Source organism: Enoplosus armatus, chromosome 11 (assembly GCF_043641665.1).
Source record: "Enoplosus armatus isolate fEnoArm2 chromosome 11, fEnoArm2.hap1, whole genome shotgun sequence".
In the NCBI taxonomy this organism is placed as follows: Eukaryota; Metazoa; Chordata; class Actinopteri; order Centrarchiformes; family Enoplosidae; genus Enoplosus; species Enoplosus armatus.
Genome location: NC_092190.1, coordinates 2,162,324 through 2,186,603, shown reverse-complemented (window position 1 = coordinate 2,186,603; position 24,280 = coordinate 2,162,324). Strand labels below are relative to the sequence as shown.

Sequence of the window (24,280 nt, the reverse complement as noted above, 5' to 3'; positions counted from 1 at the left end):
CATCGCTGGCCTTTGAAATGTGGTTGGAATGCATGACGTCCTTCAGGATTTGGCAAGTAACCCGTTGGTGTTCACATATAGGGTTGATTAAAGGAGAAGGCTGGTCACGAAAACCCACATGAACAGAGTAAAACCAACAAGGTGTCTCTTCCCCAGTCTGTCCGTGGCTCTCAGCACCGACGCTGTGACTCACTGATGTGTGTTTTAATAGTTTTTGGACAGCAGTGGAGCTCTATGGCACAGAGGAAGAAGATATATCAGGCAATGCTTCTTAGAAGGATCGGTTCACTGTCGGTTGTGGTCTTTTCAAGGGATTCGTTGGCGACAACAATATCCCCAGCCTTATCCCTAAACACATATTTCTTTATTAGACATAAGATACAGAAGAGTCTGGGTGGGTTTCGTCGTGTAATTGTGACATTCCCACTTTGATTCTTGCCACTAAAGACAGAGACACAGGCCAGAGAAGCCCTTAAACTGTCAGGACTGTAAGTGCAACATTTTTGACGTGGTTTCATAAATGCACATGACAGCTTTTATTGCATTTACCCAATGTTGATGGTCTACATTGCTGTGTGAGAGGCCACCGGCGTCTTCTCGTTAGTATCAGCGCACTTCAACCGCCACGTTGGCCGACATGTGAATCGAACGTTGCACCAAACGCAGGGATAGAGCCATCATGAATCACCCCCCCCCCCCACACGCGATGGTCCTGTCGGTGTGGTTTGAGTGACTGCCTTCTGTTGTCTCGACTCGAGCACAAGCAGAACACCGAGCCTTGTTGTGATGAATCTGGTTCTCTTTGTTTTGTCCTCGCTCCACTTTACTGCTGTTCTGCTCTGGACCGCTGCGCTGTAAAAACTGATATACAGGAAGGTCATAAATGTCTCTTGGGTGGAGAGGATCTCAGTGTGTGTGTGTGTGTGTGTGTGTGTGTGTGTGTGTGTGTGTGTGTTTGCGCGCACGCATGTGAGCGCGCGCGCGATGGGGCTTAATGCAAGTCTGATGGAGTCATGGCTAATCTATGAAGTCTAAACAGATATCTGAGAGCAAGAGGGGAAACGTTTCTGTTTACTGGCTGCATGCCTTTCTTTTCTCATGACAACAAATCCTAGACCTGGAAGCACACAGACACACACACACACACACACACACATCACAGAGCACCTGCGTTCAGATGTTTTTCTCAGAACTGTTCCCCCAGAACTGAACTTGGCCCCACGCTTCCCTCTGAATGCGCTTCTAGTAATTGATATCACGATGCAAGTCTCATGTTTTAATTTGGTTTCTTCAATTGATTTTTATACAATGTAATACCCTAATTTGGGATTGTTCTATTGTCTGTATATCCTACGCATTTCCCCCATTCAAAGCTGAAAGGTTTGATTCCTAAATGATCGACACAGAGAGTCCTCAGCCCTGCCAGCAGCTCTGTGAAGCGCCACGCTGCTTTGAACTGAATGCTAACATGCTAATATGCTCACAGTGACAATGCTGAAATGCTGAGGTTTAGCCTGTTTTACCGTCTCAGTTGAGCATGTTAGCATGCTCACATTTGAGAATTAGCACTAAACACGATGCCCTGCTGAGGCTGGTGGAGTTTTGCACGTATTTGATCATAAACCAAAGTAGCCAACCTTAAAAATCTGCACCTCGGGTTTCTTAACTAACTTAAATGCAAGTATAGATCTGGTTTACAGACATTTCTGATGTAGACAAACATGCCAATGTAATAAAAACCCGTCAATCAATTTGCTGACTTTGAAATGATGCAGTTGCTGGAGACACAAATTCTTTGAATACTATCTTGGCAAAACTCGGTGTCTACCTACCTGCTGGCTTCTTATCAGGAAGAAGTCAGGTAGCGCTGGAGCCCGTCAGCGTCCCAGGAGGGCTGTAGAAAAGATGGAGCAGCTAAGTGTTCTCCGTCTGGGCCAAACTGGAGGCCTTCTGCAACCGCACTTCTATAGAGATGAGGAGAGTTTAGCAGACTGTTTTTGGCCGCTCTCCCTCATTCCAGTGATTCCTCAGTGCCTATGGGCATTGGCACAGAGGGATGGGATGGGGGGGGGGGCTAAGGCTTAGACCCCGCTTTACAGGGTCAGCCACTGCCCCAGGTGCACATGGGGAAACACTTAGCTGCTCTCTCATTATTCCATATCTCCCTCTATCTCTGTCTCTGAATTCATCCCTTTCTTTCTCCACGAACCCCCCCCCCCCCCCCCCACACACACACACACACACACACACACACACACACGCACCCAGGGCTGCTGTTCTCATTTCACATTACAATATCATGCATACAGCTATCACTGGATCCTCAGCACCGTCTGAGGAGTGCAGCGTCTCTGTGATACCCGTGTTTTTATTCCTGTACTAGACGTTATTCCTTGATTCTGAGCACTTGTACCGGCTAACTGCGTTTCCCCCTGAACTCCAAACCCAGACCTGGTACACTCATCAAACATCAGTTGTCTTTGGCAGCTGCTGTGACGTTACTTTACCTGGTCGAGAAAAGAAAGAAAGTTATTCTACACCGGCTGTAAATTACAACTATGGGACTTTTTTTGGTACGGCTCTTGGCTCCCGGCGGAGACCATTTCTGAGCTAAACACTGCTGTTTTTCTGTTGCACACCGGTCCTCATAAATCTCCCAGAATTATAGCTCCCTTCCATTTTTTTCATGTAGCTTAAAATAAGGCTGGAAATCAATCTTCCCAATGAAGACTGAAGATGTCTGTGCTCCACCAGTCAGTCCACGGCCCTGTGCCTCTCCCAGACGAACCGTCTTGAAATAGGTTTTCCTGCATTGAAAGAAAAGAACTGAGAGCTTTAACTGTTCAGGTAGGCGACCCGAGTTTTATTATCAGCCCAAAGTCTTGGAACGGCGGGACAAAGATAGACGTGGCGGGTGTTGGGACGCCGTGCCCATAGGCCAGCGAATGTCCGGCTCCGGCGTGATTGAGCTGTGACGTGACCCTGCCCTGCTAATCCCGTTCTGATGAGGAGATGTCACGTCAGGTCCAGTCACATCTCAGCTGCTGGCGCTCGTGGGGACAGCACGTGGGACTGCCTACAGCCAAGGTGGGGCTCGATAAAGGCAGGGACGACTGCCACGTCACTGGCTTATTCGCTGCTGTAACAAGGGTGCAACCTGACCTGCGGCCTAATCGCTAGTGTGAACGGCCACAGGGTACGGTCCAAAGCGACGCTGGGATGGACTAGTATCCACGTTGAAATTGGAATAAACAGCGGAGGGAGTTTATCATACTCTTATACAGCTACCTGTCAACAGCTGTCACATATGGACAACATTACTTTGCTCTTTATTACCGCTCCATTTAGCGGCTATCGCTACGGAAAGTGAAAGCGTTTCTACAAGTTGTCAGGGAGCTGCTCTCGTGGCGGTATGTCATCTCAGTGTATCCCCTCCTTTCCCCTCAATACATCTTCTGTCCTCTGGCTTCCCCTGCCCCCCGCCCCCGCCCCGCTCTCCGCCTCTCACCCCACCCTCTCCTCTCCGCATATGGGATTCACATTTGGCTCCGCTGAACATTTTCTTAATGTGATATTATGATACATTATCTGAAGCCATTCGCTCCCTGTCACCACCTCTCATGTGGACGCAGGCTGAGCGAGCCAAAGGAGAGGCGGTCAGGCCCTGTCCAGGTGAGTTATGGCCATTTCATTTGACACTGTTCACAGTGGTGATCCTTTACAATGCCTGAAAGTGTAATCAAAATACAAACTGTGCTTGCGTGGGTCTCTCTCTCTCTGTCTCTCTAGGAGCCTGTTGGTGGTGGTGGATACGTTTTCACCCTCTCCTGCTGCCGGCTGTAAATCGCCTCTGTCGAAGGTGTGTGTGTGTGTGTGTGTGTGTGTGATTGTGTGTGAGGGAACAGAAGGTGAGAAATTTGGGGGTCAGCCGAGGTCTTTCAGGTAATTGTGCTTCTTAAACTTTTGACCCACTAAGCCCTACTTAGTGTGGTGCAGCTTGCTCCCCTTATTTCCCTCGAGAGTTTTGACTCTGCATACCAGGACGTGCGTGTGAGTATACATGTGTGTGTGTGTGTGTGTGTGTGTGTGTGTGTGTGTGTGTGTGTGTGTGTGTGTGTGTGTGATACAATGAGCATCTGAACATATGCTGTCAGCCTCACGCAGCTCGTGTTATTCTTTTTCACCTATTTTGGCATTGCCCTCGCTGTTATTCCCACACTGTTTGACCGCCCCTTTTCTTATTCAATCAGACTGAGAGAAACGCATTAGTTTGTCATGTTTGCCCCCCCCCCCTTCCCCCCTCCGTGTCTGTGTGAAACATGTTGAAAGAATGCATCCTCACTACTTCAGCTTGTCTGCCTGTGTGCTGTTCTGTTCCTCTGGATTCTCTCCTCACCCCCCCCATTAGAGGATTACAGCTTCGCCATCAGTGTCAGTTTTCGATATCACACTGCTCATTTTAGTAACTTAAACTGTTTAACAAACCCGCCTAAGCTGCCGACATTCCGGAGATGCTGGGAGAGAAGCAGAGCGAGTGACGTAATGCGTCGCAATCATTTGGCAGCAGTTGTGTGCGGAGCCTCGGAGAAGGTATATGTCTCAGGGTGACAGCGACGCCTCTCTCGTTATTAGCTCTCCATTCACCGCAGTTTGTCCCCCCTGTATATCTTCGGGGTGTCTTGTGTTCATGCGGAGCCATGTGAGAATGACGGATGAGGCTGTTCCCCGCTGCTGTTTTCCAGCATTTCCAAACGTACAGTCACGGCACCGTCACGTAATTGTTTACAGATGAAGACAAAATGAAATCTCCACCGAGCGACTCCCACTGACACTTGACCCACAGGGTCGAGCGCGTTCCTTAAGATGTTCATGATGAGTGAGGTTGAACACGCTTTGTGCTGTTTTTTGTGTCTTATGATGACATATCCAACATGTATACAACTTTAACTTGCAGGTGGAACCTCAACTGCATTAACTGTACTCACACGGTATGTCCACGTCAAGAGAAGACTGCGGAGGTGAGTTATTTAAAGTTATTTACCCTCCCATTTAACTCCTCTTCTCTTGCTGAATTGCTCCCCCTTCACCCACCCCACCTGCACCCCCCCCTACCCCCACCCCCACCCCCACCCCTCATGTCATGGTAGGAGAAAGCGCGTGAAGAGGAAGGCCACAGGGGCCAGTTGTTTTTAAATAAACTAAATCTGCTAACAGTTTTATAACCCTGACCTCGTAAAACTGGCTGCAGCTTTTGGTCAGCTCTCTCCTGATGGGGCGAGCAGAGCCGTCCGGGGCTGGAATTCCCATTTGCCGCTGTGGAGCGTGTCGGTGCGTCAGCTGGTGTGTGTGTGTGTGTGAGAGAGAAAGAGAGAGAGAGGGAGAGAGAGAGAGAGAGACAGAGAAAGGGCGTATGATATACGATTGCTGTGTCACGATCCACATGTGACGACCGTCCTCACAGGCAGAGAGCATCCAGGCTGCTCCCTCTTTCTGGTGATTTCCCTGTTGAAGAGAAAGTGAGCGAGTGTGACTGTGGGACAGACAAAAAGAGAGAGAGAGAGAGAGAGAGAGAGCGGAGGTGAGAGAGACAGAGGGAGGAGAGAATAGCGCTCAGGCAATCGGTGTGTGTGTGTGTGTGTGTGTGTGTGTGTGTGTGTGTGTGAGAGAGAGGTAGAAACAGGAGGAGAGAGGAGCTGGCTGGGAAACAATAGTTGAACAACAAATCCAGTGTTGCGTGCAGGATCTCAGCCTCTCTCTGGATACCTCTGCCGTCTTTCTGCTGCCCGGCGCTGAAGGTAAGACCGCCAGCCTGGGTGCTCACACACCTCAGGATCAGCACTCCCACAGCTACAGGGGGATCCTGCCTTCCTTTTATTATTTTTTTTTATACCCAATACCGCTAAAGACATATTCTATCAAAACCCATAGTTACTCCTCGACAGGCTGTAGACCGACGCGGAGGTAACGTGATGCATGTTCGTTTGACATTTATGCGCCTTCCGCATGTCATGTGCGTGCATGATACATACATGGCCATACATCGCGGTGCAGTTTGAGTTCAACTTCTGCTCACTTTCTCCTCCGTTGCGCATCTCCGAGCTCAGGTGCACATTCCTCTTTTACTGCAGGTATGTTCTGCTCGGCGTGCGTCCAGAAACAGCAAGTGGTTGTGATTAGGAGACAGTGTGACATGATGTGTAATAGGAGGAAACATGTTTGTGTTGGCACCGGTGGATTCGCTAATCAGGCACTGACAGCAAGGCTGGAAGGATAGTGGAACTCGCAGAGCTCATAGGGAGCATGTGTGTGTGTGTGTGTGTGTGTGTGCCAGAGCTGAGGTTAATCGCGGTGTGAATAACTTTGGATATGTGTTTTACAGGTGCGTGCGTTTATGTCCATGAGTGTATGATTGACTTGGCCGGTTCTCTTGGACCCCGAGGCTGCTGGCTTATGCTAGAAGGAGATGATGACAGATATAATAGACTCTGTGGTAGGTAGGAGGAGGAGGAGACGCGCTACCACTTCCATCTCACTGAGAAGAGAGAGTGTGAGAAAAGAGAGAGGGAGAAGGTGTTTAGATGAAAAATGAAGTGACTACAAAAGACTGGGGGGATAATGAGACGGGGGAGAGAGAAAAAAGTCCGAGCGAGGAGGAAAAACATCTGAGAAAGAGACAGGAACAGCGAAGCCCCTCGGAGGGACAGGCAGTGCCAGAGAAGGACACAAATAAATAGGAGAAACAGAATGAAACTGAGATGTGTGAGAGGGAGGGAGGGAGGGCTGGAGGAGGTGAGAGAGAGAGAGAACGAGATGGAGACTGTGCGACATCCCTGCAGACATCCCTCTCCACCTCCGGTGACACCAGACGAGAAACAGTTTTGTTCAGTAAGAACACGTCTGCGGTTTTTTTTTTTGGGGGGGGGGCGGTTTGTCTCTGCAGCAATTGAGTCTGCATCCTCGCCTCAAACTGAAAATCACCTTTGAACTGTTTGGAGAAGAGAGAGGCGAGGAAGGGGAGTAGGAGGTGTGTTTGAAAGATCGCACATTCAGCCAGGTGCAGATAGACAGCAATGCTCTGGCAGCACAGTGCATGGTTGGTTTTGTGTCTGTGCTCTCATGTTTCATATTCTCACACACACACACACACACACACAGGGGCCCATTGTGAGTGTATTTATTTGGACAGCGTTGAAGCTCCGATAGGCAGTTCACAATGTCTCACTGCCGCAGGAATGTGCTTCTGACAAATGGATGCTCCGCACGAACCGCAGGCCGTCGAGAAGATCCTCACCGCCCGCCCTGCCAGACAAGCATGTGACAGATCTCTGCTGCCCGGAGAAACCTGGTCCAACGCGATAAAACAAACACGCCCACGACTCCCGCGCTCGCTCTCTTTTTTTCGAGAGCGCCTCGGGCTCGGGCTCTGAATGGAGGATTGATCTAGTTTCATGCGCTGGTTTTAGCCCGCAGCTCGCTGACTTCCCGGTGTGTGTGTGTGTGTGTGTGTGTGTGTGTGTGTGTGTGTGTGTGTGTGTGTGTGTTTTTTTCTTTCTCTCCGATGAGGATGGAGAGAACAGAGGAGGCAGATTTAGGATTTGAGGTGCACGTGTGTTGACCCGGCGAGATCAGGGGTTCTGTGTTCTGTTCGATCAAACCAAATTTGCAAACACCGCGCTCTGAGCAGCTCCGGCGCTACGGCAGGCCGAACAGCAGCCAGAAAGAAATAGAAATCTGAGAATATTCATACATGTGTGTCCTCTGTCTCTGATTCTGAGAAGTCTGAATTGCAAAGCTAACACAAGCTTAGCTCCGGCTCACATGGCATGCCTGTGATTGGCTGTACACTGCTCTCAAATCCACACTGTTTGTCTTATCTTTACTGGGGGGGATATATTTAGTGAGGAGCTTAGCTTTTAGGAGGTTGGCGTGTGGGGAGGGTAAGAGAGGGTGAGTGTGTGTGTGTGTGTGTGTGTGAGAGAGAGAGGAAAGAGTAAGTTTGTGTGTGCGTTGCAGGAGCTGGCGTCAGTAGACGGTGGAAGAGCTTGGCACTCTGCATGCCAAACTGTGTGTGCGTGTGTGTGCATGCTGTACGTGTGTGTGTGTGTGTGTGTGTGTGTGGCTGGAGGACAGGTCTGTGGGTCTGTCCCCCCTCTCGTTCCAGTCAGGAATCTGCCCTTTAGTTTATTAAAAGCTGGTGAAACAATGGAGGGAGGTGAGGTTGGGCGGGGGGTGGGGGGGCATGGTGAAGCACTGGAGCAAATCAGAAAGAGTGTGATGATGTAGTAGGACAGGACAGAAGAAGGGGGGGGGGGGGGTTGGGAAAGGTATTCACGATGGCTCAAAAAATTACACCTCCCTGTCTCTACCTGTCATTTCTCCCTGCCCCCCCCCCCCCCCTCCTCCTCCTCCTCCTCCTCCTCCTCCTCCTCCTCCTCCTCCGGTGTCCTTTGATGCACCTGTTTTCTGTGCGTGGCAGCGGCGGCTCTATAGCTGAGCCGCCCATCGCCACCGCAGACAGACCCCGTCCCAGGACAGCAACTGTGTACTCAGCTGCCGGCTGGCCCGGGTGATAAAGCGGAGGATCCCTCTGAAGCTCTGGCTCCTCAGCCCGGGCCCGTGAGCCGCCACACACCAGCATCCCAGCAATGTTCAGAGCCCCGGAGCTGCAGCACGACGGCCACACAGAATACCACACGCAGCACGGCCCCTGTGTACTGTATGTACATATGTGAGAAGAAAAACTCATAAGTGAGGTGGGCAGGGGATATTTATACACGCACCCCACTGCTAAGAACAAAACGTGGACTGAGAGAGTCTGTTCTACGCAACATATGGCTCCGACAGTTGGGAGGCTTCATGTTGTCACTTTTCATAACAGATTCTGAGATAATGTTCTCCGTTTCACTTTTTCCTCTCGAAACAAACGTCTTCTTTTGTGCCTTTTGTGTCTTTTGGACTTTGCGTCAGTGAGAAGCCATAACGGCTGCTACCGCCAATTGTATTGATTCTTCATTAATCATTCGGGTCTTTTTTTTTACAATGAATCATTTGGTTTATAAATTGTCAAACATGATCATAGCTGCCCTGTACAATGGGAAGTCTCCTAATCGCTTGTTTTGTCTGACCAATCAAAAAGGAAAACATACTAATATTATACATATTAATAGTTGTCAATTCATTTCGTGTTGATCGATTAATCAGCTAATCACTGCAATTATGCTTTTCACTTTTAGTGCTTTGTAAATGTCTTTCAGAGATGCCACTTTGCGTGGAAGCGGCAGAAGAAGTATTCCGATCCTTTACCTAAATTAAAAGTAGCAACACGACACTATAAAAAATACTCCATTAAGGATAAGGACATTCAAAATTTGACTTGAGTAAAAATACAGAAGTGTTATCGGTAAAATATTCTCATTATGCAGGAGGAGGACCCTTATCAGTGTTATATTACTCTACAAAATGAATCTGCAAATAAGCTAATAATGATATAGCTGTCCAATAATTGTAGTGGAGTAAAATTACAATATTTCCCTCTGAACTGTTGTGAGGAAGAAGTATAAATTGTGATTAACTACATTAAATGAACTTAGTTATACTCCACCCCTGTATCTGTGTGTGTGTGTGTGTGTGTGTGTGCGTGGGACGCATCTTTCCCACCCGTAGCCCCTAAAAGAGACATCACAATAACACTCCTTGAGAGTGTTATTCACCATCGCATAACTCCCAAAGTCCTAAAGCTTCAAACCAGAGGATGTGAGGAGGGGATTGTATTGTGGTTTCGAGGTTTGGCTCCCCAGATATCCTTAACCCAGACTGGCTCTTTCTGCAGATACCGGGCCCTTCTTAAACGATCTGCCCCTCGGCGATGCTGCCGAAGCCGTGGCTGCAAAAAAAAATGAGGCGGAATTTTACAAAATTTGATTTGCTCTATGACACATGATATGTGTTTTAATAAGCAATAAACGCCGAAGCCAGAGACAGGTCTCCACACTTAATGTGTGTGTGTGTGTGTGTAGTTACATATAATGCATGCTGTTTCGTGATTCCTGTGGCCTGTGGGCCTCCAGCTTTGGCTCTCTAATTAGTTTTTGAGTACCGGGAAGTCCACATTGGTCCGTTGCGGAGGGAAAGAGAATGTTGTAGGTTTTTGGGTTGTTGTGCCAAATTATTGAAGTTAACAGTTGTTTTTTCAGAACAAGCGGAGCCAATGGGCAGACTCCACTGCCTGATGCCACTTGCCTGGGTGGCCGAGCCGGGCGGATGTCTAACGGCCCGCCGTTGTCCAATCATGGCTTAGCAACGGTATCGCCACACTGTGCGGAAGCGAAGCTATAAAAAGTGTTAGACAGAAACGGCAGTCAAACTTTTAATTCTAAGGACGAACTGGCTCTTCTTTATTTAGCATTTTATCTTCCACTGGCGAGGATGATGACATGCAGCGGTGGGTGGGTCTTTTAGGGTCTTTTAGCATGATATCACATGTGTGGCCATTAAGTGCATACTTAAGACCCTTTCCTTTTTTACAAGATCCTCAGCTGTCAGCAAGCTACAGCCTATAAAACCTGAGAGTGACAGTTGCCATTTCAGGCGGACAATTCGACGGTCGTCCGCTGGAAGTGAGACTGTCTGGGGAGGCAACCTGCCGCACACGAAGCTGCATACGTCCCGTACAAGAGGGGAAAAATTAACAATAATAAGAATAATATTTAGTTTGGACTGTAGGACGCACATGATTGTGGATGACAGAGCTGAGAACATCAAATTTGACATCAGATCTGATGAGAGATGAGGCGGGCTCTGCTGCTCCTCAAATGGAAAACTTGACTTTCTTGGGGGGGGGGGGGGGGGGGTTTGCTGGATGGAGCTGACCATCCACCACTTATGGAATGCAGTTACTTACTTTAATTGAGCTGAAATTTCGTGGGTAATTCCGAATGAATGCCTTGTATTTTGTCTACCAACATGGCTGCTTTTTGTGATGAAAACAGTCGAAGAACCCAAGGTGACGGAGTGCGTTTTGAACCAAACGCTCCTCCCAAACGTAAGCGCTGTAGATCAGACCTAAGCGATGGAAGCGGGGACGTGGAGGGACAGGTTTGGAGAGGATACCGATAGGAGGAAGAAGGGTGAACTTTTAAAGTGGAACACAATGGGGATTTGTTTTTGTAATCATATGAGAAAGAGAAGCTCGGCTTCGAGCGCACGGTGGGGCTGGTTCCAAACAATAGATCCAGGAAAGATACGGACCGTAACGGTTTTGGGTTCGCCGGTCATTATGCTTGGACAAGATGCGGGGGGGGGGGGGGGGGGGGGGGGGTTGATGGGAGGATCCAGCTGCTGTTTGCGAACACCCAGGGCTCTATAAATCTCAGTCCAGGGCAGGTGTGGGTGAGCTGGGGGAGAGGAGGCCACACTGGCCCTTACCCTGCCCCAAACTTCCTGTCGGTGTTGACTCCTGCTTCACCACACAGGCAGGGAGGCAGCAGCACACGTGGACCGGCGCGCACACTGCAGTAGTGAACTCACTCCCACAGATACTGTCTATCTATCTCCGTATACTATCCTAAAAGCCCCCATTATCTGTGCCCCAGCTGCCGTTCGTAGCTATGTATTGACATCAGCGGCTTTCAGAGCGTAAGCGCGAGTCTCCAGAAGAGACAGTAATTATGATGCGTAGTCACCTTGTAGTGAGGGATGACCCAGCCCCCCCCCCCCCCCCCCATGCAGTTAGAGTAGAACTGCCTGGGCTGGCTGCACAACAGGCAGAAAACCATCTCTTTGCTGCTCATAAAAAGATAATGTGGTGGGAACGTCTGGCTCAGCTGTTAATCAGAGAGGAGGGAGCTGGCTGTGGAACATCATGACAACATTTGTGGTAGAATAAAGTTTATGCGGCTCGTCCTGGTATTTACGGGTGGGGGGGGGGGGGGGGGGGGTGGATCACTGCTGCCATTATTTTTGTTTGTTTTCCTTCACAGTCGGGCCAGGACATGTTGTCTGTTTAACAAAAACACATGTTCTGGGGAGGGCGGGGGGGGGGGGGTATGATTACATTGTCATGTTTGATCTGAATTGATTTAACATGTTTTCACGTTATAAAATCCTTTTACTGAGGATCCTACAGTCACACACACATATATTGTCTTGTTCCTCCATTTCACCCTCTCTCACCCTCTTTCACCCACCCTCACTCTCCCTCTCCACTAGCTCCGTTTTTGGTCTCCTCCCCCACCTCAAATTAGTCATTTGATCAGTTGTTATGATAAAAACATTGATGACAGCAGCTTTAAGCTTTTGTAGAGGGGTCCTGTACAAAAATCTTGTTCAGTACATTTAAATAAACGTATTCCTGCAGGAAGCCAGTGGCCAGTTCCATCATAGAGGGGACCGGGTGTTTCTCTGGGTGTCTGGGCACGTGTACTCTGCTGTATTTAATGGGAACTTGAGGCCACGGGGCACATGCACAATGCACAGGGTGCGGGTGGTGGGTGGGGGTTCTGGGATAGGCTGATAGGGGGCCAGCCAATGCCCCAATGTGGAGCTTCAAAGAGGTGGAGGTGAACTTTTGGACATCTTGTAAAAAAAAAATTACAATTAATTAAAATGTCCAATACCTGCACGAGTCTTATCTTTACTGCGTGCCTCTGTCCTTTTTGGGAAGCCTCATGTTGATTTAATCCGTCCTAAATGACCTGTAACACCTACGACAAGCGCGCGCTAATGATGCTGACGGTGATACCAGCGGCAGAGATGGGGATAACAGTCACTGTTGTTACGCCCCGGCCAGGTCCGGCTGGCAGGGCTGGAGGTGCTGATGGGTGCTGGCTGTAATGAGGCAGAGGAGGCCCGGGCCGTCTGCTGTGTAAACCCTGCAGCGCCTAGTTGGACGGGCCAGCAACGCATCTCGGGGAGTATTTATTTTAACAGGCCAAATGATACTTCTATTTCTCTCAGGAGGAATGTTAAGGTTAAATGATTCCCCTTAGAAAGAAAAACATCGGGGTTGGAATGGGGGGGGGGGGGGGTGTATAAAGGTTTCAAATGAACTTGCAGCATTCTGTGCGTTTCGGTTCACACGAGGAAGTCAGTGCAGCGGTGAAGGTGGATGCTGAAGAGGGTGCATCTCACAAACTAGCTCCTACGTGTCACTAAATGTTACCTGCCTGGGGCCACTGTTACACAGTTAACTCGACTATCTGACGGCTAATACGCGATCCATTTAGAGCGAGGAGTGACGTGGAATATGGCCATGGACGCATCTGGTTAATAATGAGGTTTTAAATTGCGTTTCAGAGAAATAGCACAAATAACATTATGCCAAAACCATCGGCTGGTTCAGCATAATCTGTCACTCACCTACATTTACAAAGGACTGTCAGTCTTATTATTCATTTGTTGTATTAGTGTTATTCATTTTTGGAAGTTACAGCTTGTGATGCGACATTTGCATTTCCTCTGATTGCACGTTACTCCAGATGTCACCAATTTGCACAACGTAGCTTCAGCAGCTACATGCGTGAGCTCCGCGGTGCCACCGTTAACCCCTTAACGCACAGGTATTAATCAAGCTTAACAACTTTGTGCACAAAGCAAAGCAAGTTTTATTTATTGAGCACGTCTCGTACAGAGGGGTGGGGGTGGAGGGGGGGTGGGTCAAGGTGCTGCACAGAGAAGTTACAAACGACACAACTGAAAAGAGCAAAATGGAAAGAAATAAATCCATATAGAAATCAAAGAATCAAAGAATGGAAATAAAAATTTATTTTTTTTATTTAAAATAATAATACAGCGATAAAAGCGCTTGGAGACTCGTTTTACAGACTTCATAACAGAAAAGGCCTTGAACACACACACACGTTTCCACAAAGACCACGTTAACTAATAACCATATGAAACAATCCTGAACCTTAAACCATCATTGCGCTGCGTTCTAACTCCTTGACCCCACGTGTGCACACACCTCTCCCTAATTCACAACACATTGCCTGTTAGCAAGCCTGCCTCGGCCAGCACCAAGCTCCCTCTTAACACGGAGCCCATTGTCAGGAGGACAATAAAACTATCAAGTTGAAGAAAAAAAAAGAAAAAAAACCGACATAAATACATGTGAAAATATGCTGCGGGACTGGCAGAGGGTTCGCAGTCCTGAGAGGGCTTGTCGGGAGAGCGATTTGTTTTAATGAAAAAGTCATTCCTGGGGAGAGGAAAGGGCCCGGCTGCAGGCTGTTTGTGCATGGCTTAAGTTTCTCCTCTGTAATAAAAGCGCCAGGACTTATGTGTCTACATGTGTGTGTGTGTGTGTGTGTGTGTGTGTGTGTACAGGGGAGACCGTGGAACAAAGGAGACAAAGTAGGCAGCCAGGTTTGAGAGACCCACTCACACTCATCAAACAGTCAATCACCAAAAACTGGCCAGGAGTATCTGTGAGAAGCCGTCTGGAGGTAGCTCCACTCACGGTGTGATCTTTTCTGCAGCGCTTGCAGTGGACGCACAAGTGGCTGATAGACAAAACACACTGCCGACAGACACACACACACACACACACACACACACACACACACCCCGGTGTTTCTTTTCTTGCCTTTATCAGTTCAGGTTCCCACTGATGCCTTCCTGTTTGTCTCCTTCTCCCAGACTGTGGCGGATCCAGACAGCGGGGGATGGAGCGGCCCGACGAAGCAGCCCTCCTACCGCCTTTCTCCCCACAGCCCGCTGACCTCGAGCCTCCTCTGAACTAGCAGGAGCCCCCGAGAGACAAAGTAGCTCCTCTTGGAGAGAGAGAGAGAGAGACGGACGGACGGAGGCTGTGAGAAAGAGAAATAGAGAAGAACAGACGCGTCGGGCATCCCGTGAGGATCGAGAGCCACAGGGTGGTCCCATCATGAAGCCTTCAATCTCCGTGGGCCCCGCTTCTGGCCTGCTGCTGGTCCTGATGTGCTGCCCCCTGCTGGGCTTGGTCCAGCCTGCCAGCGGCAACAAGGCCAACGATAACGGACACCCGCACCTGGGAGACTCTGACCCAGAGCGCTGCATGCGCCACCACTTTGTGGAGACCATCACGCACCCGATTTATAAGTGCAACTCCAAGGTGAGGCAGAAACACAACACACACACACACACACACACACACACTGTGGTTACCCGCTCATTCAAGTTGTTTAAGGAAACGGAACAGTCCACCTGACAAATGAACTCATTTTGTTCCACACGAAGCCTCGGAGACGCAAAGAAAACCCCCAGATCACCGGCCAGAAACAATCCTCCAACACCAACTCATTTATCTCGCACACGTTTCTCCCTTTCTACTAGTGTTACTCCCTCCACAGCCTCCCCCAATCCGGCGTCTCTTTCTTTATGTCCATCCCTCCGTCATTTAGACGAGTCACGCTTGGTTTCTCAGGGAGTGTGTGTGAGTGTGTGTGTGTGGTGCTGGACATGGGCCACGCTGCAGACATATTCTGCACCTCAGCTGGGACTCAGCTCTGGCTGAAGTGGACGTGTCGGGGCTTTCTATCGCAGCTCACAGAGCTGACGGGGGGGGGGGGGGGGTACAGGTCACACAGAATCCACCTGCACCAAGACCTGCTCCCTGTCTCTGTGTGGGGTAGAGGGGGTGGGGTGAACGTGTGTCTGTGTGCTGGCGGGCTTCTTGAAGCACTCTCACCAATTGTACATTTGTCCATGTGTCCTTATGTATATACTGTACATACAACAACCAGGCAGTCAGTTATATAAAGGAACATGTTTGCGCTTCAACAAACTGACAGTGTGCAGCAGCTTTTACTCGTGTCCTCTGAATGTCCCCAAAACACGCTGCCCATAAGCCTCGGTGGCTGTTGCTATGGCGAAGACACAGAGCTGCAGAATCTTTGACAGAAGTCTTCAATCGAGGTCGACTCGCGTCTTCACCGAGTTCGCTCGGTTGCCACGGAGATGGTTCAGATGCCATGAGCATCCATTGATGACTTTCCTCTTGCTTTATGAAGGGACTTGTTTCAATTCACTCGTTGGTCATTTGTACTGATAAATCATGCAGGACAGTTTGATGCCCGTCCAGGCCTTGGGAGACCTCCAAGTCCAACTCCAGTTCTCTCTGCCACATCCTGCATCCCTGTTCTCAGTAAATACATGAAGAGGTGAGGTTTTTTTTTTGTGGGGGGGGGGGGTTATCCAGCTGGTCATGAATGAAAGGAGGAGCAGGAAAGGTGGCGACAGAGAGGAGGGGAGGAGCGTCACATCGTGATCCTCAGCAAGGACAAAGACAAATGGTCTTAAAGTGGCGACAACGCCCCTGATGTGTGTGTGTGTGTGTGTGTGTGTGTGTGTGTGTGTGTGTGTGTGTGTGTGTGTGTGTGTGTCACCCTGCCACGGCCCCAGACAGGCTTTTGTCAAGTGGGTACATGGGTGGCGACACGCAGCAGCTGACAGAAGGACATGACACAGGAGTCTGTTTAGGGAGGCGACAGGAATGCAGTGACCCACAGAGGAATGCCAGGCGGACGGTCACAACACTAATCAGCCCAGTGCTTTGCGTGTGTGTGTGTGTGTGTGTGTGTGTGTGAGCTGACTGGTCTCACAGGCTTGATACAGTGGTTTTGTTCCCACCACGGGTATCAGCGCTGGACTGGATTTCGGATTGGCTGTGTGTGTGTGTGTGTGTGTGACCCTGAGCTCTGAGCTGCAGCAGGTGTCTGACTGGTCTCCTTCCTATCTCTCAGGCCGCAGGTGCAAGGCCGGGGGGGCCGGGGGAGACCCACATGTAGACTCGAACACTGCCTCCTTGTAGCCACAGGCCCCTTTTTCCCTCTTCTCCTCCCCGACAGAAGGCCGCGTAAAAACCTGTGTGAATGACTTATCTGTGCTTTCTTAACCCGTGCGCTTTCTGCATGCTGTGTTCCAGATGGTGTTGCTGGCGCGCTGCGAGGGCCACTGCAGCCACACGACCCGCTCCGACCCCCTCATCTCCTTCAGCTCGGTGCTCAAGCAGCCCTTCAAGAGCACCTGCTCCTGCTGCCGGCCGCACACCTCCAAGCTGAAGGCGGTGAGGCTGCGCTGCGCCGGCGGGACCCGCATCACGGCCACTTACAGATACATCTTAGCCTGCAACTGTGAGGAGTGCAGCTGAGCGAGGAGCAGCACCCTCCCAAACCCTCAAGACTCTTCAAGACCCAGGATCCTCTTGGCCTCGGGCCTCACTCTAAAGCTATCCAGAGCGTTTTTTGGTTGATTATTGGATCAGACAGCGGCTCAAGATGCTTGTTGTTGTCTGGGGAGTGATAGTTCGGAGCAATCGTACCACCCATCACATAGGCCTTAAAATTGACCTGCAGCCCTTGGGACCCAGACAGAACACGCTATACCCCCTCCATTATGTGCACTCAATCAGTACAAATCACATATTTCTCCCGCACACAAGGCCAGACACCACAAACTGCTGCTCCCACGGGGGCCGGATGGAGACCCTCCTCACCGCGGAGACGTTCTGCACTCATTACAGGCCTCCGTAATTCATAACACACGTGCTCGCGGCCCACAGTGCGAGAGCTCATTACACATATCTGAAACAGCTTTCTGCCTGCTCCATAAACCCCCCCCCCACCACCAAACGCACTCAACGCAACAAAACAACACGCCTCGTTGAAAAAACAAAAAAGCAGCATGGGAAAGGAACGAGGCTCGCTGACAACGAGGGTTGTCCACATGTGCCCTGACATGTGGTGGATCTATAGGCCCGGGACCAGCGCCGCGCTTATTCACCCAATAACATTTTACACACTCCCTGCAGACTTTCATCTAGCTGTGTAAAAAAAAAACGAAAAAAAAACGTGAGCGACGCTGACAGGAGAGCTCATCAGGGGAGCAACGAAAGAGGAGCTCTGAGGAGGAAAGAAGACCAGCCAGCCGGAGTCTGGGTCTTTGGCGCGGACTCTTTTGTCAATGGACTGTCAAAGGCCGTCAGTGCTCATTTTAAATGTAATCTATTCTATTTCTCTGTCTGTTTGCGATGTTCCTGTCGGCGCTATCGAAACTGTCGCTACTACCACGCCGGATTTGCGAAGCCGCCGCTTTCGCCCGTGTCGCGTATTGTTGCTAATGACGACGTCCGGTGCTGTGACTCGGAGGAAGCGCTCCTGTCTGAGCAAGCGCCGCGGTCGCTCTGCATACGTTCTTCGTCCACCAGGATGAAGGCAGAACGTCAGAACTCTCATGTGCTTCATTCGGTGTGTGTGTGTGTGTGTGTGTGTGTGTCGGTGTGTGTGTGCGTGCCAGGCTCTGCAACGTGTTGGCCGTCACTACTCGTGGTCAGTTTTATCTGAATTAAAAAAAAAAAAAAAAAAATGAACAACTACCTCTGATTGCACCAATTGTGTGTTTCTTCTATCATTAAAAACTCCAATTTTCTTACACCACAAAGATTTAAGTGCACGCATTTTGAATTTGGACAAACTGATGGGAGGTTTTATGGAGGCATTTTTATCAGCAACTGAATAAACTGAATTTTATTTATTTTTTTCCCCCAAATGTAACCACTACTGAATACCTCTGAGTCTGACTCTACGTGGTTTGAATCCTCCCTATCTGAAATGTCCAGGAGTCAGCCGGACGATCGATCAGACCTTTGTCCTGCAAAGACCCAAGAAAGACCAGAAAAGTCCGGATGAATGACGGGGACACTTCAGACACTGGACTTTTCTGAATTTGTGAGCCTGAAAGGGGAAATCAAACCATATAGTCTGAAATGTTGAGTTTGTAGCAGCAGCTCCGGCACGTCTGCGGGGAAAGTAGACAGAAACGCTGGGTGAAGACAATGTGAATCCAGCACAGGAATGGCGGACTCCACCACTAACAATAAAAATAAAAAAAAAACTAGAGATAATTACAGAATGTAAGTATAGCTTTTACAACTTTAAAGTCTTCGTTAGTGGTTAAACTCCACCATTAGTTCAGTTCAGCTTTTAACTATTATGGCATTTCTTTGCTTCCGTAGGGGTTTTAACCGGAATACCTGCCAAAACTTTAAATAATAAAGGCTCTTGAAGATCATCAGGAGGCCATTCTGATGGGTTTAAAAGAACGTTGATCGGAGGTTTGCCGTCCTGTCGGCAGCCTGCGAGCAACACGACCCGACCCCTTGACTCCTTCCAGAGGGGAGAACACAAACTGAATCCCCCATTAAAGATCCTTTCCAAAGTGTGCGTGAAAGTGCGGCAGCGGCCAGGGGGAGTCCGGGGCTCCGTGATTTACGGGCATCGCAGCCCGTGCAGATGTTCGGCCCTGCTCTGTGGACGTTTCAATCCCGACTACATCTGACAGCACGGCCGGCCAGCTTCACACGTGAACACAACAAAGTCGCCTTCCCCTTCGACTCTGGAGATTAATCGGCCTTTCCCTGCCGTCTCCTCTCGCCACGCGTCTCCTTTATCAGCACACACACACACACACACACACACATCAGTGGGGAGAGGAGGCATTTTGTGACACCAGGCAGGAGGTATAATTATTTGGGGACCCGGAGTGACAGAATGACAGAGGGGCAAGATAATGGCTGTCAAGATGATGCTAACCGCCGTCTTTTTTTTTTTCACGTCCTCTCAGAGGAGCGCGAAGGAGATGGATGGAGGTTCCAGACTTTCTAATTAAAGACGCAAAAGCATCATTCATCAAAAGACATTTTTCATCTCGGCCTATTTCCAGGTGTGAGGCAGGCAGACACGCACATGTGGTCTTTTTTTATTTTCTTGTTTTTTTTTTTTATAACCCTTCAGCAGACATCGCACACACATACGCATTCATCCTAATCAGAACCAGCCAAGCGTTTAAATAAAAATCACAGAAAAGAGGCGTTTTGTTGGACTGTACCGTAGGTGCCTCCTTATGAAAGAGAGATTCGCATCTGTGTGTTTAGAATTCCATTCAAATGCCAGACGTGGAGCGTGGACATCAGCCATGCGCTGGATCCTGGCCTGAAAGTCTGTTTGTTGAAAGCCGCGGCCTGACGTCTGTTGTCTAACGAAATGAAAACTGCCCACGGCTTTAATTTCCCCACCTCAGCGCCGAGGGCTGTGTTTCCGTGGTGACACAGTTCGTGACACCTGCTGACATTTAACGAAAATTTGTTGTCTCCTTTAAAAGTCAACATGTAGCTAACTTATTATAGCAAGGGGGACCATTCTGTGCGACTGATTAATCAACTTTTAATGGACGCGTGACCCAGAGAACAAAGACGGAGCAATTTGAGACATGAACTGATCGATGGCTGACGAGGTGGACCGTTTGTTTATCTCAAAGGAGAGATGCTCAGTTTGCATGGCAGGACAAATACATACAGAACGTGTACTGTAAACGCGTGCATGTGGAGGTGCAGGGTACCGGTTATGCGATGTTATAAACTCCGACAGAAAGCGTACAGAAAGAGTTTCAAATGTTAAAAATGACAACAAACAAAGAGACGAAGAAGGGGAGAATGTCTAAATGCCTCAAACTGCAAGAGGCGAGCACGAATATGAGCCGACAGCAGTGGACTGGGTCAGTGTGTCAGGGCCACGGTTAGCCAAACGTGTTTTGTAGTTTTTAAAGAAAGGATTTGTTAATACAACCACAAAAAACACAAAAAAAAAAACCCCAGAATCCTTCATCTGAGGTCTTTTTGTGAAGTCCAGGCCGCTGCTGCCCCCTGCTGACGAGCCACGCCACCCACACCTGCAGCTCAGTTTGACGTGACCTTCGTTATCATCATCTTCGCGGCGCGGTGAAGGCGAGGAGATGAGAGGAGGAGATGATGTGTGCTCATGGAGACAGCGGGACAGGTGCAGTGTTACTGCCTCTGTTGTGCGTCTCCTCTCCCGCTGAGTCTTAAACAAACAAACAAACAAAAAAACCCTCACGGAGAGAGAGAGAGAGAGAGAAAAATTGGATGCAATGTGTTCTCGTGTTGCTCGGCGGCTGTTGTGTGTTTCTGAACTTCACCTCCCACGCACGTCGTCATGGCGACGTCTGCACCCCCCCCCCCCTTCCTCCCTCCCTCCCTCCCTCCCTCCAGTCTCCGGTCTGTGTGCATGTGTTGTATTCCCTCACCTGTGCACCGGCCTCCCCAGCTGCTCCTCATCGCCCGATGAAGACGACTCTTCTCGCTCACTCAAACTCAACCCCCACCAAACCTCTGTGCATTTATTGTCCATTCTGCGCATGTGTACGTACTATTTACATATATTTTCATTTGGTAATGAAGCAACATATATATACATATATATACATATATATATATATATAATATTATATATGCAAAGTTGGTGCCATGAATGTAAAGTTTCAGTTGTTTGAGGATAAAGAGGCTGAAAAGATGAAATGTGTTTTATGGCTTGACAGACATCAAACAATGAGGTTGAGCTCGTTTGGTTGCCATGCGAGGTGTTGCTGGAAATCAAAATCAAATCAAATAAAGAGAAAGAAGACACGCGAAAATATGAGGTATTGTTGAAACCTTCTTTACAGCTTAGGGTTAGGTTACAAAAAAAAAAAAACGCACGTCAAGTTTCAGACTCACTTGGTCACGTCACGCAACACGTCGTTGTATTTCTTCACAGGTTTGCAGGGAGAAGCAGCCTGAGTAACGTTCAAGTGTTCCGTCATAGAGAGCACAACAACAACAACAACAACAACAACAACATGCGGTACGTTGGCTCGGATTTGTTAAACGAACAGGGCTGTTGTGTGCTGGATTACATTAGATTGCACAGGTGTCAACTGGTAACTCAGTGTGTGTAATCACTTCACACCTTTACCCCCCCCCCACACACACTCACACACCTTCTCCCCCGGTCCCCTCCACGCTGCCCTAGTGTCCCTGTAAGGACGGGGATGTGCTAGCGCGGGACTTTAGTAGCTTATTCCATAAATTAGATCAGATGAGGATTAGGATTAACCGCAATCACGGTCAGATTAACCCACTAGGGGGCCTTTAATTTAACGTCGACCCACCTGAGAAGTTGCGCTGAGCAGATGTTCCGCAGATCACGTCTCCTGTTATCTGCGGATCAGCTGTTGAAGAGAGAGGCTCTTCATCATCATCATCATCATATCATGAAGATCTTTTTTTTTTTTTTTTTTTTTTTTTTTTTTTTGGTACCAAGAAAAGCAGATCAATCCACCGAAGTCCACAGCATCGCGGCCTGCGTTGGCCCTGGGCCTCAGGCTCTTCCTCAATATGTCAGTTCAAGTTCAAAAAAAGTTTTAAATAACGTCTGCACATTTATCTGCATGCGAAAACTTCTAGAGGCCTCGCAAACACGGCCGGGGAGAAAACAAGAATGCCCACAAGAGGGCAGCAGAAACTAAGCAGTCCACGTCCAGGAAGACGGAGAGTGAGATGACCTGTCAAGTGCGGAGCCTTTGAGTTATCGTCTGCAGACTCAGGATTTAAAATCAAATGTTGTCACAGAGAGAGAGAGAGAGAGGGGGGGGGGGGGCAAATGAAGCCAGAGCTTTTTGTTTCTTAAACCACAAAACTGATGTTTGTCTCGAAGTAGATGCGACCTGCATGCGGCTGCAAGTCTTCCTCTCTTGTTTTGGCATCGGACATGCAGCTGCTGTTCTTGTAGGGGGGGGGGGGGGGGGGTTACTGACATCTGAGCTTCTTTTCTTTTTTTTTGAATCTTTTTATTTTTTTTATTGCGTGTTTGAATAAAAGTATATAGATACAAGTATCAATAATAAAAGACTTACAGTCAGGCGCTCTGATAGTGTCGCTGATAAGAGCAGACCTTGGACCAGCCGGTCACTGCAATCAGGAGTGAAGTCCGATCATAAAAGGTAACGTCTCTGCGGGTCCGCGACGCCTCCCCGTAACCCTCCCCGTCCACACGGCTGAGCGCCGCTCTACTATCGGTGGGCGGAGTCAGAGGCAGGGGGGGCCTGCCCGGCGCTTTTAATACAGATGCGCTCCCCCGTGCGCTCTGCGTTCAGCAGGCGAGCGGACACGGCAGAGCGGGGAGAGAGAGAGAGAGAGACGGACCAGACGGCACCATGACTGCACCCAGCGACACCTACGACGTGATAGTGGTCGGCGGAGGAATATCAGGTAGGAACCGCAACCCTCCCGCAACTTTAGTCGGCCCGTGCGCGCACGCGGACGGAGACGAGCTACGGAGGCGCATTAATCCCGAAAGCACCCGCGCGGCTCCCGTCGCGTGAGCTGACCGGACAACTGTTGCGCCGAAGCCGCCCGTGTGCTGCGGCTCGAGCGCACGGGCGCCGAGACTTTCTGCTCTTTGCGGGGCGGGGGGCCGGGGGGGGCGGTGTCGGGGACGGTGTGGGGGACGGGGGTTCTTCCTCCTCGCGGCGTGCCATCCATTTTCTCCGCGCTCGCGTCTCTTCCGCGAGGCCACTTCTCCCCCCCCCCCCCCCCCCCCCTCGTGCCACCGCTGCACCGCCACAGCTGTGCCTGTTGAGTAACAGCTAATCAGCCGGAGCACACTTTGTGTTACATAAGAAGAGGAAGAGGAGGAAGGGGGGGGGGGCTCATGAATGATAAATGATCATTATTGGTGCGGCTGACTTCACTTCACTTGTTTCGTTTAAACAACAAAAATAAATAAACAAACAAAAGCTGCGCGTCGTCACTGCGTCAGACAGAGAGGAGCTGATGCTGGACCACCGGGGGCTCTGCTCCCAGGCAGCCCTGCTGATGGCTCCGCTCCTTTTTTTTTTAATGCTAAGCTAATGATGCGGGAGGCTGCAGTCTCTCCCAGCAGTAACTAGAGGCGGACCACCGGTGCTCTCTGGTTCCCGGTCAGCCTCCTTCACAAAGCAGGCCGTCGCCCTCGAACGACACTCTCTGCTCCTGTGAAGAAGGGGCTGTGTGTAGTTCCTGGGAAGGGAATATTCCCACGCAGCCTTCCTTGCAGACTTGTGCTTTTGGGGGGGGGGGTTTGCTGTTGCTTTTATTCAGTTGTCCTCGTCATAGTGTTGCCGCACGTTGTCTTTGTCTTTGGGGGCGAACGTGGGGTTTACCCCCCCCCCCCCCACCTCTGAGCAGGATTTCTCGTTGATAACAACAATTCTCTGGTGGGAGCAGGAGGTGTTGATTTGTTTTGCAGGAGGGTCTGACTGACTGGACCTCCGTCCCCTCTGCTGGACCGAGCGGTCAGTCGACTGCTCGCCTGCCTGCACGTCCGTCCGTCTGACAGACAGTGAAGAATTTAGGTCATTGTCAGTTCACATACCAGTCAAACAGGCAAAAACAAATGCAGAAGAAAGTTAATTTGATAACACTGGCAGACAG

The 24,280-nt window shown here is 49.6% G+C and overlaps 2 protein-coding genes across 3 annotated transcripts in view; both read left to right on the top strand.

The window, feature by feature from the left end:
* The first annotated feature begins 14,881 nt into the window (after positions 1–14,881).
* On the top strand, positions 14,882–17,125 carry ndp (norrin cystine knot growth factor NDP). Its single transcript, XM_070915308.1, has 2 exons — positions 14,882–15,088; positions 16,901–17,125. Exons 1-2 carry the CDS (start codon positions 14,882–14,884, stop codon positions 17,123–17,125), a joined length of 432 nt encoding a protein of 143 aa, XP_070771409.1.
* Positions 17,126–22,957: 5,832 nt separating this feature from the next.
* The window catches only part of mao (monoamine oxidase), an 18,318-nt gene continuing 16,995 nt past the window's right edge, over positions 22,958–24,280 (top strand). For both annotated transcript variants that reach the window (XM_070914804.1, XM_070914805.1), the window contains exon 1: positions 22,958–23,077. In XM_070914804.1, the coding sequence (XP_070770905.1) occupies positions 23,023–23,077 (55 nt within the window). In that variant the 5' untranslated portion in view covers positions 22,958–23,022. The remainder of the gene's footprint in view (positions 23,078–24,280) is intronic.